Genomic DNA, 18,953 nt, shown 5'->3' on the forward strand with positions numbered 1-18,953 from the left:
CCGCTGATAAATATCGATGGAAAGATAATTTTTTAAACGGCCTCCTACGTGTAAAACACCATTTTCATCCATGTAAGGTCTAAGATGAAATAATGGACTTTTAGAAGAAAGATAAGGCGTAGGGTGATTTAAATTTTTTATTTCAGAAGAAAAGTAATAATTTTGTACATGCTTTATCAGTCCTATGTTCGCTTGACTTAATTCACTGAACTCTAAAGACGCTATTTTTCGATCCGCTTTACGTCCGGCATTATAAATAAAACGATAGCAATACTCGATAACACGCAATATTTTCTGATAATTTTAGCACCTATTTAATAAGGAAAAAATTTCTTGTATTGTATTTGTAATCCCTTGAATATTATACATCTATACCTACTCAAACATTTGAAAATTTAAGAGTTTATGTCTAATAAACGAATAAAATTATATGAAAAATTCAAATGTCATTTATTATTCAATTAAAAATCAAACATTTTAATGAATTCAAAATAGGTTTTTCCTTTTAAAAATACAAAGTTGATACCCTTACAAGGCATAAGGATGAACTTAAAAAGTATTACACCGTTAATAATTCAAGGAAAATATGTAACTAAAGATAACCAAAAATAAAAATGTTTAAATTATATTTATTCTTTAAGTAATTGAGTTATGATAAAAAAATCACTCTGTATATGTCTGGAATTAAAACAATTGTTAATTCAAAGAATAATATGTAAGTTGAGATCTTAGTGAATTAGACAAAAACTAAAGAAGTCTGCTGTCTAATTTTTTGTTTTTGCAGTGTGAAATTTTTTCAAAACCCAGATCTTCATAACAAGATTTACTCGTATTTTCACAAAAACTATCAAAAAAATTACATGCGTTTAGCATAATTTGGATTAAAAACTCAAGATTTAAATTAATTGATATATTTCCTGGATTCCTAAAATGGTTTACATAATACTGAACATTTTTAAATTTTTCATCTATATGACACCGTTTATCATAATGGCTAATTTCGTTCGATAACTGAGAATTGAAGGATATAAAATTGTTTTTAAAAATTATTAGAAGTTGTTGAAGAATTTCGATTTTGTTATCATCGATATTTTTTAGAGAAAAATCATTTTTCTTCAACAAACTGAGAAATTCTGCAACCCATTCAAAAACTTTATGTAGACTTGATTTAGAGTTATAATTTACACTCCATATTGATGATTTATTTAAAGTAACTAAAGCTTCATACAAATCTTCAAGCATTTTTTTTGATTTAACAAATGAGCTAAATAATTTAGACAAACAATTATGATAATAGTTATATGCATATTTATCACATACATATAACATAGCAGATAATAATGTACGATAGTTTTTCATTATTTCTGTGAATCTGCATCTTAATAACTGTGATACATGTTCTCTTTTTATTCGAAAATTTATCATACTAACTTCATCATTTATTATTTGATCTACACTGAATTTTTTACCAAAATAAATTATACTTATGTGGTTCATTTTTTCCCAACCAGATTCTTTACGAATAATGTTCAGAGCTTCAATTCCATCATTTTGATTTGTATCTGGATCTATTGGAGGTGTGAATCTAAATTAAAAAATATATATTGATTATTAATAAATACATAAAAAAATTAATTTATTTAAAAAGTGACGATGAAACATTTTTTTATATCAAATTAAGTAGTTAAATATGATTGAAATATAAAATTTGTTTTATAAATTATTGTTTATTTGTTAAGTTATTAGGAAATAAATAAAAAAATAAATTCGGTAAAGATTTTTTTAATTATATAAATATGTCAATTTAAAAAAGTATTAATCCTTTAATAGTATTTCTTTCATAAATATCTACGAGCATTTTCATACTTTTGCATAAATAACATAGTTAATTTAACATCTAGCATTTACTGCGCATAAAAATAATTCTTATATATACGAGACCAAAATTAAAAAAAAAAATAGTAGCACATTGAGGTTGTGGCAAAGTATGAATGTGCCATAGTTGCTAAAATTAAACATAATATCTGACAGTGATTAAAATCTTCGATACAAATCTGTTGATAGTGTTTAATTTTAGGAAACTCCTAAATTATTTCAAAAGCTACAATAATTTCTATTTCCTTAATTAAATCTGATTAGTAGTTTTTTAATATTATAAAAGTACAATATATTATGTATTTATTTATATAAATGTCATTTATAGTATGTTATTAAATATAGTATGAAATTTATGTTCAATAATTTAATATTGTAATTTATATGGAGAAATAATAAAAAATTTAAAGTAGTTTTTATATTTCGTTATTTCGTTATTTCTAAGGCTAGTATGTATAAAAATTAAAAGAGCTTAATAAAATATGATGTAAAAAAAATATTGATACTTTTGAATAAACACACTGGTTTACAAAGTACTTTCATCAGAAACAAGAATATAATTTTCTATATCATATTTTTGCGTTGTTTTCAAATCAATAATTATACTTTTTCTATCACTTCTATTTTTTGATATAATTACTAATTAGTGACAAATGAGTAATTAAATAAAAAAAAAATAAAGTGTACAAATCGATACTAATTTTTACTTTAATATGTTAAAAATAATAAGTGCAAAATGTAATTTTCAACCTATTTTTTATGGTCCTCAAAGTTGATTTTTGAAAGGATTGAAATTGTGGCCATAAAATTTTTGCTCAAAATGCAAGTTTGAAATTGACTTCAATAAATCGAAAATTTTAGGATAAATAAAAAAAAATAAAATATACAGTCAGTAAATTTTATAATCACTATTTACAATAAATTTATCAGAGAAGCTCAATATTTTATTTGTGAAACTAAACATAACAAAAAAAAAATGTTTAATTTATATTTATTCTGTAAGTAATTGAGTGGATTATGATAAAAAAAACATTCTGTATATATTTATGAAGGAAATGATTATGTATAAATCTATTATTCAAATTATATTTTGACTTCTGTAAAATAAATTCTTATATCCATATCTCAGTTCATCTCATTTAATATTTGATATGAAAAACAAATAAATTATCCAAACCATAAAATATGATTGAATATATTTCATTGAAAAAATAAAATATTTAACGTTTATTAAATTATTACTAAATAGTACTTATTTATTTTCGATAAACCAACTATATTATAAACCACCTGTACAATGCCGGCTATATTTTACTTTAGTATCGACAATTTGCGATTTTGTAACCTATTAGGTTGACTAATAACTAATATGATCTAGCCTTCGTGAAAGGAGTGAAAATTTATAAAATTTTGAAATTGAGACTTACAATATAATCGATAAAAAGGAAAAAAAAAGAACAACGCATATATGAAAATAACAATATAATATTTTCCGTTACGAAAAATATAACATACAAAAACAATAGCAAATGATAAATGAAATTAAAACAAATTACTAATAAATAAATAACAAAATATCCCCTATGTATTCTAATTAATACATATATAATATGTGGACTGTTTATCCTTTAAAACAAACAATAAAAAGAATTCTTAATATTTACTCACTGACGGGTTGCTGGGAAATCGATGGATGTTTCAGTGACATACATAATACGATAGACCCATAGTAATCACATCCACTGGTGTGCCGGACAGAAATGCATTAACGAACGTGTGTACACTCTTCTCGCGTATCACACTGGCATCAAATAAAAAACCAATAATAACAGGCGGCTACTTCCCGTCGGTCAAACCAATAGGAGACTGTAATGGTAGACGGAAGGCCGTATAATACACCGTTAAAGTTTATTCCGTGGTGAATGGCTAACTCAATAATTGTGGCGACAACGCGAATTTAGGTCAAAGAAAATAAATGACTTCAATGGTTCAAACACGGCCGAATAAACGAGCACGATTGAATTAAGAAAGGAAAAACCTTCAATATCATACGTTGAAGGGACCGGTCAAAACAACAGTGTTGCCGTACCGATACGAATGTGGGGTTTTAGAGGAAAAAACACATTAAAGATTGCGGCGTATTATGAATACGGAATATCCGGTCCACTAGATGGTTGCAGAATAAAAAAACTTATTGCAGGGTATCAGTGGCATACCTGTCGTGATAAAAACAAAACAAATATGGTATGACGGTGACCTGTTCGCATCAATTACCCTGATTTCTTGTTTAATTTTATAAATAAGCGTCACCCCAATTAGTGTGTACCTAACGCCATCATACTTTATTAGTGTGGTATATTTAGATAACAATTAATATATATATTCTTCATAAGGAAATAATTTTATTTTTTCAAATATTTATTTATTAAAAAACCTTTTGAAATATTACCTATAATATACTTTACAAAATAATTTTAAATGTAATAATTCTTACTCTGCTGTTTTAGGGTTGAGAAATTCTTCAAATCCTATGTTTATGTACCAAACTTCAATAATTTCGTCGAAAAACTTATTCATTATCTCTTTTCTTGCAGACAATAAGTCATTAGGTAATTCCGCAATTTTAATATTTTTTAAATCTTTTGTTAGAAAAATGTCCATAGAGTTACAATTTTGAAAAAAAAATTCTACTTTTTCGGATGCGTCTGTTTGAAATACTGTCAAATTCTCAAGTTTCATTTCAGAGATTTCATAAGGTGATTTGTTGAGATCAAAAGAGTTAGTTTCCAAACTTATTTCTAAGACGAATGGATGTATAAAATTGATTGCATCAATTATAGGATGAGGTATGAAACCTTCAGAAAACAAAAATCTTGTATCTATATAGCTTAAAAACATCATAGCATTGTGTAGATTTTCAATCATAGTTTTGGAATTTTTTACAACTGCTTCAAGTGTTCGTACATAAGGAATAAAAATATTCAATACATTTTTTTGATAAAATTGCTGGCATTTATTGAGGACAAGTCTTATTACACTAAGGAATTTTCTTAGTATTTGAAGGTACTTGAAATTAATAATATCTATTATATAACAATATTTTTGTCTGAAATTCAACATTTTAGAATTTGGTTGGAAAGCTTTGTCTATATCCATATCATTATTTGAATCTTGTTTTCGATACGATATAATTTTTAAATAAATGTGACTTACCACCCTTTCGATATAATTTTCATACATAGCATGATAAGTTTCGCAATGAACTCTTTTGTCTGGTTGCAAAACGAAAACGACAATAAATATTAAAATAAACGAAAAAAAATTCATTGTAATAAAATTCTAATATGAAAAATTTCTCGTTTAAAAGTTAGGTAGATTTTTTTGAACATAAGTAAATGTCTTTTTTATTATTTAATATCACTTTTTTAATAAAAAATATATGTAAATAATATAAATCTTTTTTCTACGTCAGTAAAAATATGTTTAAATAAAGTATAGTGCTTCATTGTAATTCATTTTTAAATAATTTTTTATAGGATGTATAGGTTCTATTATCACCTATATTGATAGATTTTCTCTTTAAAATACTGAGATAATAACATCAGTTACTTACAAAAATATTTTGTACTATACTATACTCTTTAATATGATGAGACCTAATAATAACTGATAAAAATAATTTATTTAAAATACATATTTAATTTTTAAAATTGTTAGAAAAACATAGTGGTTTTAATAAAAAAAAACCCACATTGATAAGATCCTTACGTAGATATAAATATTTTTGAGCCTGGTCAAAACACCTGTCTAGAGGATATTTTAAAAAATATTGATGTCAATCTCTCAATAAAATATTATCTCTTATAAAGATACTTATTTAAGACTAGCTACCCAGGAAGAAAAGCTCATAATAAATATTTTCCATTATATAAATATTATAGTAGATTAAAGTAATTTTTTAAATGTTTGAAGTTTAAAATATTAATTGACATTTATTTCTATTATAAAAAAAACCAAGCACAGGAGGTTCATAGAATAGTGGAGACGTGCATTGTTGGATTAAGTATTATGATATCTGACAGTGATTAAAATTACTATCAAAAAAATAGTTCGATGCAAATCTTTAGATATCGTTAAATTTAAAAAAAATTGGTGTATTATTCCAAAAGCTACATGATCTGCTGGTTCCTTATTAATATCTCGATTAAGATAAACTATGTATGTCGAACGTAAAAGGGTTTATTAAAAAATATTATTTCTCAGAAAAAAATTATGTGGATCAATACATTTTTCAATAAGTTATAGCATTATAAAGTTAAAAATGTAAAAAATATTCGAGAATTTTCACACGAAAATAGCATTCGGTAGCGATTTTCGCCGTGAAGACAAGTCCAGAGGTCAAATTTTTTTTTTTAAATTAAAAAATATTACATTAGCATTAATTTAAGATATATATAAAAGTGTCAGACTTTATGTTTAAATTTAAAAAATTGGTGGAGTATTCCAAAAGCTACATAATTTGCAATTTCCTTATTAATAATGTCCTGATTAAGATAAAGTATGTTGAATGAAAAAGGGATTTAAATATTATTTCTCATAAAAAAATTGTGTTCATCTATACAATTTTCAATAAGTTATAGCATTATAAATTTAAAAGTTAAAAAAATAAAATCGAGAATTTTCACACAAAAAATAAAATTGATTATTTTGACACAAAAATAGCATTCAGTAGCCATTTTCACCGTGAAGACAAACTAAAGTCCGACATTTTTTTTTCCATAATAAAGTGTATTACATAAGATTTAATTTAAGATATATACAAAAGTGTCAGATCTTCCGGAACATTTTCAAAGTTAAGTTAAAAAAGTTAAATTTTTCTGAAAAAGTTGTCATTTTAAAACCCCTCGTGGGCAGGTAAAGCTGTTGATTTATAAAAAATATATACCAAATAATAGATAAAGACATCAAGTATCTATAAAAACAATTATATTGATTTAGTCATTTTTGAAAAAGTTATGACGGTTTTAAGAAAAAATAATTGAAAATTTGTAAATTTTTTGGAGGTTTCCGGAAAACCATTTCCCCATTTACGGGGAACGAAGGAAATTTTTTTAATTTTTGAAGGTAATGTCTTATATTATGTCTATTGAAAGAAATAAGTTTGGTGAGAGCTGAAAAAAGTGGTAATAGACAAAAAAAAAAAACATCATCGAAGCTAAAAAAATTTAAGCACAGTGATGTCGCGGCACAGTGTGGATGTGGCATAGTTGGAACAAGTATAAATGATATCTGACAGAAATTAAAATCACTATCTAATAAACGTTTCGATGTAAATATATCGATAGTGTTCAAATTTAAGAAATTGGTTGATAATTACAAAAGCAACATTAACTTCTATTTCCTTAATTATATCCAGATTAGTAGTTTTTAGATTAAAAAATATAATATATAATTTTTATAATTAATTGTTTTTCAATTATTATTGATTATAATTTTTAAAATGTTGAAAATAATCATTTTAAACCTACTTATTTTTTCATAAGAAAGTAAAGCAATGAATGAGTGTAGTATAGATGAGAATGCTTAGATGGATGAGTGGAGTGACTAGTAGCGTCAATCGTGGATAAGATCAGATATCATAGACTTAGATGGTTTGTTCATGTTATGAGGAGTGAATAATCGGAAGCTATAAGAACAGTTACAAAAATGAATGTTGAAGAAAGAAGAGGTAGAGGATGATCAATAAAGAGATGAAGGGATGCTATTGAATGCGATTTGAGGACAGTTGATGTCAGCGTAGATGATGTGGAAGATTGTGTCAAGTGGAGGTTTGGGATAAGGGTGCCCGACCCCAAGTAGTTGGGATTAAGGCGAGAAAGAAGAAGAAGACTCATATTAAATGTAATGTAACTCGAAATATATTTGTTTATATGAAAAAATATAAGAAATCTTTTTTCTTTAAAATTCTTTTCTAAACAACTTTTGAACGAAACTTTTTTTTGTAAAATAAATATTTTTTGAGAAAAATAAAAAATCTCAATTCCAATCGATGAGGACGTTTAGTATGTCATTAAACATATCTTTATTCAACTTTAAAAATAATAAAAACAATTGGTTGGGAATTTTTTCGGCCAATCGCCAAAATTACTCCTTCATTGACTTTTATTTTAAAAGAATTTATGTAGATTGAGATAGACGAATTCCCCGTAGAATAATAATATAACTAAATAATAATATTATTTAGTTATATTAAGTCTGCATAAAATATTATCTTGCTTTATAAAATTGCTTATCATACTAAATACATGGTGATTAAAATCTGGTAAGACACTCATTTTCTCAAAAACTATTGATAATTTTAAATTTATTTTAAAGATAAAAAATATCAAGTTCAAAAATTTCTACATTAATATGTAGTCAAATCATTATTTTTTTCGTCCCTTCAAGGATAAAAACGCTTATTTATAATTTTCTTAAATGGGAACCCTTATTTTTAACTTATAATATGATTGAAAAAAAAATTACAAACAATTTTGTTCTTATAATTTTTTTTATCCGATAAACCATTCGTCCGTAGAAGCTTGTTAAAGTTATGTGATATTAGTTTAAATTTCTATTTTTATTCTACTGTATTAAATACAGAAGTCATTATTTTTATTTATTGTTGCCTAAACCAAATTTTATTGATCAAGTTATGACAGATAAATTAGCTATAAAAATTTACTACGCACTAAATGAGTGATAACAAAATAGATCCAAACCGGGTTTTCGGTGTATTATTAATAGCTAAGTCTATGGTTTTGTAAGACTAAAGGATCTAACAAAAATACCGGTTGCATTGCCACAAACATTATGAAACGTAATAAATAACAATATTTTTTCAAGAAGTCAAAATCTTTAAACAATTATAAAACGTAATCGGTTGATCGGATAAAAAAAATTATAAGAACAAAATTATTCGTAATTTTTTTTTTCTATCATATAATCAAATCAAAAATAGTGGTTTCCATTTAAAAAAATTATAAATAAGTATTTTTATCCTTAAAGGGATAAAAAAAAAAATTATTTAACTTCATATTATTGTAGAGTTTTATAAACTTAATATTTTTTCTTTTTACAAAAAATTTAAAATTTCAATAGATTTTGAAAAAATAAGTGTCTTACTAGATTTCGATCATCCTGTATAGTAAAATGAAAAAAAGTATATTCACTAGAGAAATAAATAGCAAAAATATAATAGATACAAAATACAAAACACTTATAATATATGATGTAGTATTAGATAGTTTTTTAATTAAGTCAATAATTACAGTACATTATTATAATTACTGAAGGTTATATTGCTTAATAAAATTATACAGTGTTAATTGTATATAAATAAAATATTCCGGAAACAATATATTTATGTCCGAAAGTAAAACAATCACAATGTCTAAGATCATTGTGCAAGTTGTGATCGTAATGAAATAAACATAAGCTATAGAAGTTTTCTGTCTAATTTTTTGTTTTTGCAGTGTGAAATTTTTTCAAAACCCAGATCTTCATAACAAGATTTACTCGTATTTTCACAAAAACTATCAAAAAAATTACATGCGTTTAGCATAATTTGGATTAAAAACTCAAGATTTAAATTAATTGATATATTTCCTGGATTCCTAAAATGGTTTACATAATACTGAACATTTTTAAATTTTTCATCTATATGACACCGTTCATCATAATGGCTAATTTCGTTCGATAACTGAGAATTGAAGGATATAAAATTGTTTTTAAAAATTACTAGAAGTTGTTCAAGGATTTCGATTTTATTATCATCGATATTATTTAGAGAAAAATCATTCTTCTTGAAAAAACTGAGATATCCTGCAACCCATTCAAAAACTTTATGTAGACTTGATTTAGAGTTATAATTCACACACCATATTGATGATTTATTTAAAGTAACTAAAGCTTCATACAAATCTTCAAGCATTTTTTTCGATTTAACAAATGAGCTAAATAATTTAGACAAACAATTATGGTAATAGTTATATGCATATTTATCACATATATAGATCATAGCAGATAANATAATAGTTATATGCATATTTATCACATACATATAACATAGCAGATAATAATGTACGATAGTTTTTCATTATTTCTGTGAATCTGCATCTTAATAACTGTGATACATGTTCTCTTTTTATTCGAAAATTTATCATACTAACTTCATCATTTATTATTTGATCTACACTGAATTTTTTACCAAAATAAATTATACTTATGTGGTTCATTTTTTCCCAACCAGATTCTTTACGAATAATGTTCAGAGCTTCAATTCCATCATTTTGATTTGTATTTGGATCTATTGGAGGTATGAATCTAAATTAAAAAATATAAATTGATTATTAATAAATACATAAAGAAATAAATACATTCAAATAGTGATGATGAAACATTATTTTAATACCAAATTAAGTAGTTAAATATTTTTAAATTATAGAATTTGTATTAAAATTATTATTTATTTGTTGAATTATTATAAAATAAATAAAAAAATAAATTCGTTAAAGATTTTTTTAAATATTTCAACATATCTATTAAAATTTTATTAATATGTAAAGAGTATGACTATCATAAATTTTTACGAGCTTTTTATACTTTAGGATTAATAACATAGATAATTAAAAAAAAACAGTAGCACAAAGGGGTCACGTCAAAGTATGGACGTGGCATATTTGGGACAAGTATATATGATATCTGACAGTATTTAAAATCACTATCACAAGAAACGCTTTGATGCAAAACTGTAGATAGTGTTTAATTTTTAAAAAAATTAATAGATCATATCAAAAGCAACCATAACTCTTATTCTCTTAGTTTTATCCCGATTTATAATTATAATATTTGAATAATAATTATAGTAATTAAATTTAGTATGAAATTGATATTCAATAATATAATATAATAATATTGTAATTTTTACAGTGATATAATAAAAATAATAAAGTAGTTGTATATTTATTATGGTGGTCCTTAAAATACAAATTTTCAAAATTCGTTTTACGCGCACCAAAAAATTGTTCTAGTACGTGTAAAAATAAACTGTGCAAAATTTGGTCCCGATAGGTTGACGTTAACATGTGCTGCAAGAGGGTTGAAAATTCGATCAAAAGGGTAGTTTTTCAGTTATTGTGCTTTATCTCAAAATATATGATTTTTACGTAAAAGTTTATAATAATGAAATTATACATATAAATATTTTACTTAAAAAAGGTTATTAGCAAAAAACTCATAAGTCAAATATTTACCTCCTAAAAGTCAAAAGTTCCATAAATATTATGTTTACCAGTAAAATTCATATATTTCGGCAATTTAAATATATACGATGAACCGTTCAAGTTATAAAAAAAATTTTCATGTAAAAGTTATTTGAAATTTAATTTTCTATTAGTTTTGTAGAAAAATAAAATTGTTTTACGTGTTTTCTGGCGAGGTAATAAAGAAAACTTATAAATAAAAATCTATCAAGTTCTTTTTTTTTAAATTGTTTAGTATCATTTAGGTTTATTGTAATTTTTTTTATCTTGTTTTTGTGATGTCTCTCTTGATGCTTCAACCACTTTTGGTTTAATATCTGTACACTGTCCGGTAAATTTCTGTGTTGCAGCTTTAGATATAAAAGAATCAGGATAATTAATTAAAACTTTTAAGAAACATAAATCATTAAATGCTGATTGTATGGCAATAGATCCCTTAAACCAAGCCTTGACATAAACTTTTACCAAAAATACACAAATATTATGAAATGCATGTTCTTCTTGTATTTTAAGCTGTTTTCTGAACATGTATATTTTTAACGAATAAATTGCTTTAGACATCCATCAAGCATGATAAAAAACACTAGGGTAGTGAAATTTTACACCATTACGGGGTGTTTCACCCATAAAAATAACACATAAATTCTTTGTAGTAATTTCTACATTGTTGAATTATTAATGTTTCTAATTAAAATTTTTTTTATATTATTTTTTGTGTGTTTAACTGCATTTTTTATAATTATATCGTTGATACCAATATCAAAATCCAACAAATCTAGACTAATCAAACATTCTTTAAATTTTTAAAAATTGATACATCTGGACCAGTTGTACATAAATTAAGTTTAACCTCCAAAACATTTTTCAGTACTAATTCCTAAATATGTCTACGACATGGTAAATACAACACATTACGCTCTAAGAGTTGTTTAAGCAATATACAAGCGTCATTGAAGCGATCTATATTAAAAGCTGTTGTGTCACAACACAAGGCCTGTATTTTATTTTTTACATCCCAAACTTGTAATAAATCAAAAATTTCATTTACCTGATTCTCGCCAGAATCAATCTCAATTTTTGGGAACCCAAGTAATTGACTTACTCCCTCAAAAGATATCAAGATTGGCAATCGATAAACTTTAGCTCTATTTATAATGCCTGGAAGTAGTTTTCCATCCCAATGCAAGACAAGACTATTTTTATCCAGAAATTTAATTTTTTTTTATTTCATTTACCTTTTTCTCACTAAAAAATAATCTTTACCGTCGAATAGTTGATCGGTTGAATATTAACTTTGATACGTTATTACCCAATGCTTCAGCAGTAGAAATAATTAAATGCACAGCATTGTGGTCAGATATCTTGCATCGATCTAATGCAGAAAAAATGTATTTACATATGAAAAAAAAAAAATAATTAAGAATAAAAAAAAATTGTTTTAAATTAATACTGATTTTGATTATTAATATGTTAAAAATAAGGAAAATAACATATTTAACATATTTATTTAATCGTTTAAAGTTGATTTTTGTAAATGTTTATATTAAAAAAAAAATTATTTATTTTACCATACTTTTTAGCTCAACTGGTAAGTTTGAAATTGACATCATTAAATAGAAAATTTTATGAGAATTAAAAAAATTGTATTGTTAAATTTAATATGCAGACAGGAAATTTTATAATTACTATTTATAGCAAAATTATCAGAAAAGTTCATTATTTTTTTGAATTTTTATTACTTATTTTATGAATAATTATTACTTCTTATTAAAAAAAAAGTATTTACATTTGAAAATAAAATAATTAAGATCAAAAAAAGATTATTTAAAATTAATACTCACTTTAATTATTAATATGTTAAAAATAAGGAAAATGACATATTTAACCTATTTTGTTAACCCTTAAAAGTTGATTTTTGTGAATATTTATAGTAAAAAAAAAATTAATTTATTACAATTACTTTTAGCTCAATTTTGCAAGTTTGAAATAGACATCAATAAATAAAAAAATTATGAGAATAAAAAAAATTATATTGTTAATATTCATATGCAGTCAGAAAATTTTATAATTACTATTTATAGCAAAATTATCAGAAAAGTTCATTATTTTTTTGAATTTTAATCGTAATAGTTAACTGAAATAATAGTAATGATTTCCTAGTAACTTTTAGTGTTTAAAAAGATTCTAAAATTAAAATATTCAGAAGCTAATTAATTTTAATGATTTACTTTAACTAAAAGAATCAATCAAAACAAAATTGTTAAAAAAATTTACTCAATTGAGCGTATTATAAAATTTGATTACCATTGTAAAAATCCATTATTAATTCTGGAGAAACTAACAACATTTTTTTTTTAAAAATGATTTATATAGAAACATGCTACCAAAAAAATTGGAATATTATAATCTAGTAGTACACACACAAATAGAGTAAATGTATTATGAAATTACAAAGTAAAATGATTTAATTTTGTAGTTGAAACCTATCATATCAAATTTGATTCATCAATTAATACTTTCTAAACATTAGAAATGAATGATTTTATTTATCTGTATGGAGAACATGGGACAAGTAACTATTTTATTGATAGATTAGAATTTTTTTCAATTTTTGAGGGTAATATCTTGAACTGAATACGAATTGTAATAATTTGATGTTTCGATGAAAAATGTAGGTCAAGTTAGAGCAGAGAAAATAAATAATAGTCACAAAAAAGACCTTCTCAGCTTTGCATCGAAGCTAAAACCTAAAATATAATAAAATAATTTTAATATGAATAAGAAATTTCTTCTCGCAAGGTGCGACTACAACGATGGGATCCTTGATCTTTATTGATGTTATTGAATCTATATGAAATTAAAATCAAAGGAGTTGAAAATTTATTCTAACTTAAAAAGCATTAAGAAAAAAATGCAAAAAATTCCTTGCCATACGCGGTTTGGAACCTTAAACCCCAAGCGCGTAAGACTCGACTCGACAACCCTACGTCTCTTCCGTTGACTGAAAAAAATAGCAATTTAAGCTAGTTAAAATTTCAAAGCTATTTTCGCGACTTTAAAAAAAAACAAAAAATTTTAAACTGGTGAATTAAATAAGTTTAACTTTTTATTTTACATCAATTTTATTTNGCGCCAGCCTAGAGCAAAAGGCGGTGCCGTGTCATATAATATTTATGAAAATGAGGAAACAGAAATTTACATGGTCATTAAAGTCCATCAGCAATCAGATATTGACAGAATTCATCCAGGACGAATTAATGATGCAATTGCTACAAATGTAGCTGTGATTTTCAGCACTACGAATGGTTATCCACTATTTGAACGTAACATGGTTGCTTTTCCGAAATGTAATTGACTGATTATCAAAATTTCAGTTTTGGATTCGTCCTTAGATCCATTAGCTTATCCGCTACTGTTCCCAATGGAGATACAGAATGGCATAAAAGTAACAATGCTACAATTCACATGTTACAGGCTGGCAATAAAAGATGAATTCAGTCTTTTGCATCAATTACAGAAACTGTATTTGCAATGGGTGGTTGACATGAACATATGCATAATAGGTACGCGATTGAATTTTTTTAAAGCAATCAAGCAAGTTTACGTACAGAATTCTATAATAATACGACTGAATATTTACAAATAAATTCCAATGATGGCGGTCAAATTGGTCGAAGAATAATTTTGTCATCTTCTTTTAATGGTTTACCACGAAATATGTATCAAAATTATTTGGATGCAATTTCTATTGTTCAACATTATGGAAACCTATCATTATTTGTTACAATGATATGTAATCCTCAATGGCCAGAAATTGTTTCAAATATTGGTTATGAGGCAGCTCGTTTCCGGCCTGATATTATTGTGCGAGTTTTCAAAATAAATTTGAAACATTTGATTGATGCCATTGTTAAAAAAGGAATATTCAGTAAAGTTGAAGCAATTATATACACTGTAGAGTTTCAAAAAAGATGTTTGCCCATGCTCAAACTTTTATTTCCTTAAATGAACAATATAAATTTAATGGACCATTTGATATGGATAAAGTAGTTTGTGCCGAATTGCCGGATATTCAAACTCAGCCGAAATTACACGAATATATAAAAAAACACATGATGCATGGTAATTGCGGGTAATTAAATCCAACTGTAGTGTGTGTGATTAACGGAGAGNTAAAAGTTTTATGCCTCTATAATTTTTACATTCCTGTATGTTTTCTTTGCTTTTAAATATGGGTACCACAAAACTTTCTCGGGTGCTTCTGTAATATACAAAAAAAAAAAAAGAGTGAATAATTGAACGGAATATTCGTTACTTGCATTATTTCTATTCCATTTTTGTCATGTGAAATTTTAAGGAATAAAGCATGTAACAGTATGGTGTAGAATAAATGAAGTTGGCGATATAAGTGTTTAAATCAAATAAATGACACCTAGCCGTTTATTAAATTAACAAAAAAAATACTTTTGGAAAATACTGATATACGTATAAAGTAAGAAAAAATAATAATAATATAGGGAGTCATGCAGGTTGCAGTAAGCAATTTAATATTCGTATTTACTTTTGTGGTTGCTTATATTGGCTTTATTTTAATTTCTTAACTTAAGAGTCGTGGTAGTTTGTTGGACGTTGCATTATATTTTTAATTAATTAAACTTGTGTATATATAAAATTTTAATTTATTACTATGTGTATTTTTTTATTATTATATTTTTTTATTGAAGAAGTATAATTAAATAAGTAAAAACAAAATTACATTCATAATTAATTTATATATAATAGATAATAAAATATTTTTCGTAGACTTGTGTTATTAATAAAAAAAAAAACATAAAAAATGTTTAAACAACTTATATTATTTATTGAAAAATACTTTTTCAATAAATAACCTAACAAAAAAAAAAAAGATAAGAGATAGATAAGATAGAAAAAATATTTATATTACGTAAAAATTGGTGTGTGTAAATATAATTATGCAAAGCCGTATTTAAAAGACGAGATAAATATGTTACCAACTAATCCCATTCAATAAAGTTTCTTTTCATTTCAAGTAGAATTAACTTTTATGTAATATTAATTATTAAATGTTTTCTGGGATATGCAAAATATTTAAATGTGGCAAAGTAAATGTTACACTAATATTTTTGGAATATTAGTTGGAAAGACTACATATTAAAAAAATGATTATTTATCACTTTCGTAAAGGTCTAAAATTTTTTATATAACTTCATCTTCTTTTTTATTTGGATTTTTTTTTTCTAATGTTTTAATGAGACATTTAATTTTGTAATTTTCATTTTCACCCACAAACTCTGGTTTGTTTTCTGAAATAAAATAAAATTATACATATATATATATATTAGGGTGGCCGCTATTTACATATGAAGGAAAATTTTTGTACGAAACTTCAGGAGCGCCGGGCGTAAATTTGTTCCTTTATGTTTAAAGATAATCTCTAAAAAATTTGAGCTTTATACTACTTGATTAACTGGGCGCACATAAAGCTCAAAGTTTTGGAAAAATATGAAAAATTTCAGTGTTTTACATTTTTAGACTACAGACTTTGTTTTACGAAAAATATTATAATATATAATATTTTAGCTATTGTAATTTTCTATAAAAAAGATCTTCTTACAATTTCGCGTTTATTTAATACTTTTTGGTTAAAATAATAAAACTCGACAATACTCGTGATTTATGAAAACTTCCAACTATTTGGTTTTTTGTAATTATCTGGTTTAATTTTCGCATTACAAAAAAAATTTTAAACATAAAATTTGTTTAAAATGATATTTTAAATAAAAAATGTTATTAGATAATTTCCCTTAAAACTGATAGTTTTTGAAGTATTGATAAATATAATAAAAATATTTTATCGATATGTTCTAATTTTTATAACGTGAACTATTTTGTGCTATTTATATCATACTGTGCCATGATTTCTGGATTCCGTTTAATAAACCTGTTTACTGATAATTTTTCTAAGTACAATAACAAAAAAAAAATATCTTAGAATGACAAAGTACTATCATTAACAGAGTTATAGGACGTGATAACACAATATTTTTGTAGTTTCTGAACTTTTTATCTCTACTAGCGATTGTCTTTTTTTTATATTATAATAAGTATCAATTTTTTAATTGTGTTAAGTATGTCGTTACTTCGCCAAAAAATTTTTCTTGTTGGATTTTTTAAACACCAAATAACCGGAAGTAAATTACCTTCAAATGGTGACTGTTTACGTGTTTTATTTTATAATATGCGAATTGCCAAGCTTAACTTTAATGTCAGTGCATCATTGGTTATTGAAGAATGTGTTATATACTGGAAAAAAGCAAAAATTCCTACACAAGAACTACATAAATGTAAATTAAAACTACAAAAACTTTATGAAGTGTGGCAATCACTCTCCAAAACTATTAATAGAACAAGTGAAAGTTTGAATAAACAGCGAACTGAATTTAGCGATTCTTTAAATGATTTGTTCGATATAGCACATAGAGATGCATTAATACTTATTAAGTACGATGAGGATAAGCAATTTTTAATCAAACAGCGCGAAAAAGGACGAACAGGCTGTATGGTAGGTATTGATAAAAAAGAAGAACTATTGGAAAAAACACGACAGCTAAGGATAGAAAAAGAAAACGAAAGAAAACGCAAATCTGCAGACATTGGCATTCCTTCTACTTCAGGTATGGCCATCAAAAGTACTAATATTAAAAAAAAACCATTTATTTTTAAGAGTATTGAACCGTGAACAGTGAGGGTATGATGTATCATTCTATCCAATCGATTACAGTTCTTGACTTACAAATTTTATATTTAAGTCATATTAATAAAAATATAAGCTTTTATAAAAGGACAAAAATTATTATACTATTGTATTGTAATATTTTAGCGGAGTTTGATGTTGCCGATTCTGAGAATTGTTCATCTGATTCGCAAATTGATTGCATCGAAGAAGAAATAGTTCAAGAACAAGAAATAAAAATCTATGAAAATCCCACAAAAAGGCCCCGCAAAGAATTATTAACCTCTCGACTATCTGCAGCTTTAGATAGATGTAACGTTAGTGGGCGAGATTGTATACATTTAACTATGGCTTTTTTGGATGCTGTATCTCTAGATCCATCGTCTTATGTTTTAAATCGGGCATCAATTTCAAAACAACGGGAACAATTTCGAAAAAAAAATTACATAAGAATTAAAGAAAAATTTTCTCAGCTTAATGACAAAATAGTAACAATCCATTGGGACACTAAATTACTACATGATATAAGTGGCAAATCAGTCGAAAGATTGGCTGTAATTGCTACAGGTGCTGGTACTGAACAACTTTTAGGTGTTCCAGAAATACCTGCTGCTACCGGACTTGAAATGGCATCAGCTGTATATGATACGTTGGAAAGTTGGAACTTAATAAAAAATGTCCAAGCAATTGGATTTGATACTACAGCGTCAAATACTGGCAGGATAAAAGGAGCATGCATGTTATTGGAACAAAAATTAGAAAGGGATTTATTATATTTTGGCTGCCGACATCACGTTTCAGAAATAGTATTAGCAGCTGTATTTGGGAAATCTAAATTTTCAATTTCTGGGCCTGATATCCCACTATTTAAAAGGTTCCAAGCTAATTGGTCCCAAGTAAATACAAATAATTTTGTTCCAGGCATAAATAGTTCTGAAATAAGAAGTGTTGTTGGTGATGACTTGGATAATATTTTGAAAAATTATAATATTGCTATTTATAAAAAATATCCTCGTGAAGAC

General features: G+C 25.2%; 1 protein-coding gene across 2 annotated transcripts in view; it reads right to left on the minus strand.

Moving 5' to 3' along the window:
* Positions 1 to 489: 489 nt before the first annotated feature.
* The window catches only part of LOC126907941 (uncharacterized), a 29,316-nt gene continuing 10,852 nt past the window's right edge, over positions 490 to 18,953 (minus strand). Inside the window, exons 1-2 of one of the 2 annotated variants that reach the window (XM_050689663.1) lie at positions 4,370 to 5,251; positions 490 to 1,585 (exon numbers count right to left, since the gene is read on the minus strand). In XM_050689663.1, the coding sequence (XP_050545620.1) occupies positions 748 to 1,585; positions 4,370 to 5,202 (1,671 nt within the window). In that variant the 5' untranslated portion in view covers positions 5,203 to 5,251 and the 3' untranslated portion in view covers positions 490 to 747. Of the gene's footprint in view, positions 1,586 to 4,369; positions 5,252 to 18,953 lie in introns of those variants that run through there. The other variant, XM_050689665.1, reaches the window with a different exon arrangement.

This window comes from Daktulosphaira vitifoliae, unplaced genomic scaffold, assembly GCF_025091365.1.
Source record: "Daktulosphaira vitifoliae isolate Bord-2020 unplaced genomic scaffold, ASM2509136v1 Scaffold_5, whole genome shotgun sequence".
Taxonomy (NCBI): Eukaryota; Metazoa; Arthropoda; class Insecta; order Hemiptera; family Phylloxeridae; genus Daktulosphaira; species Daktulosphaira vitifoliae.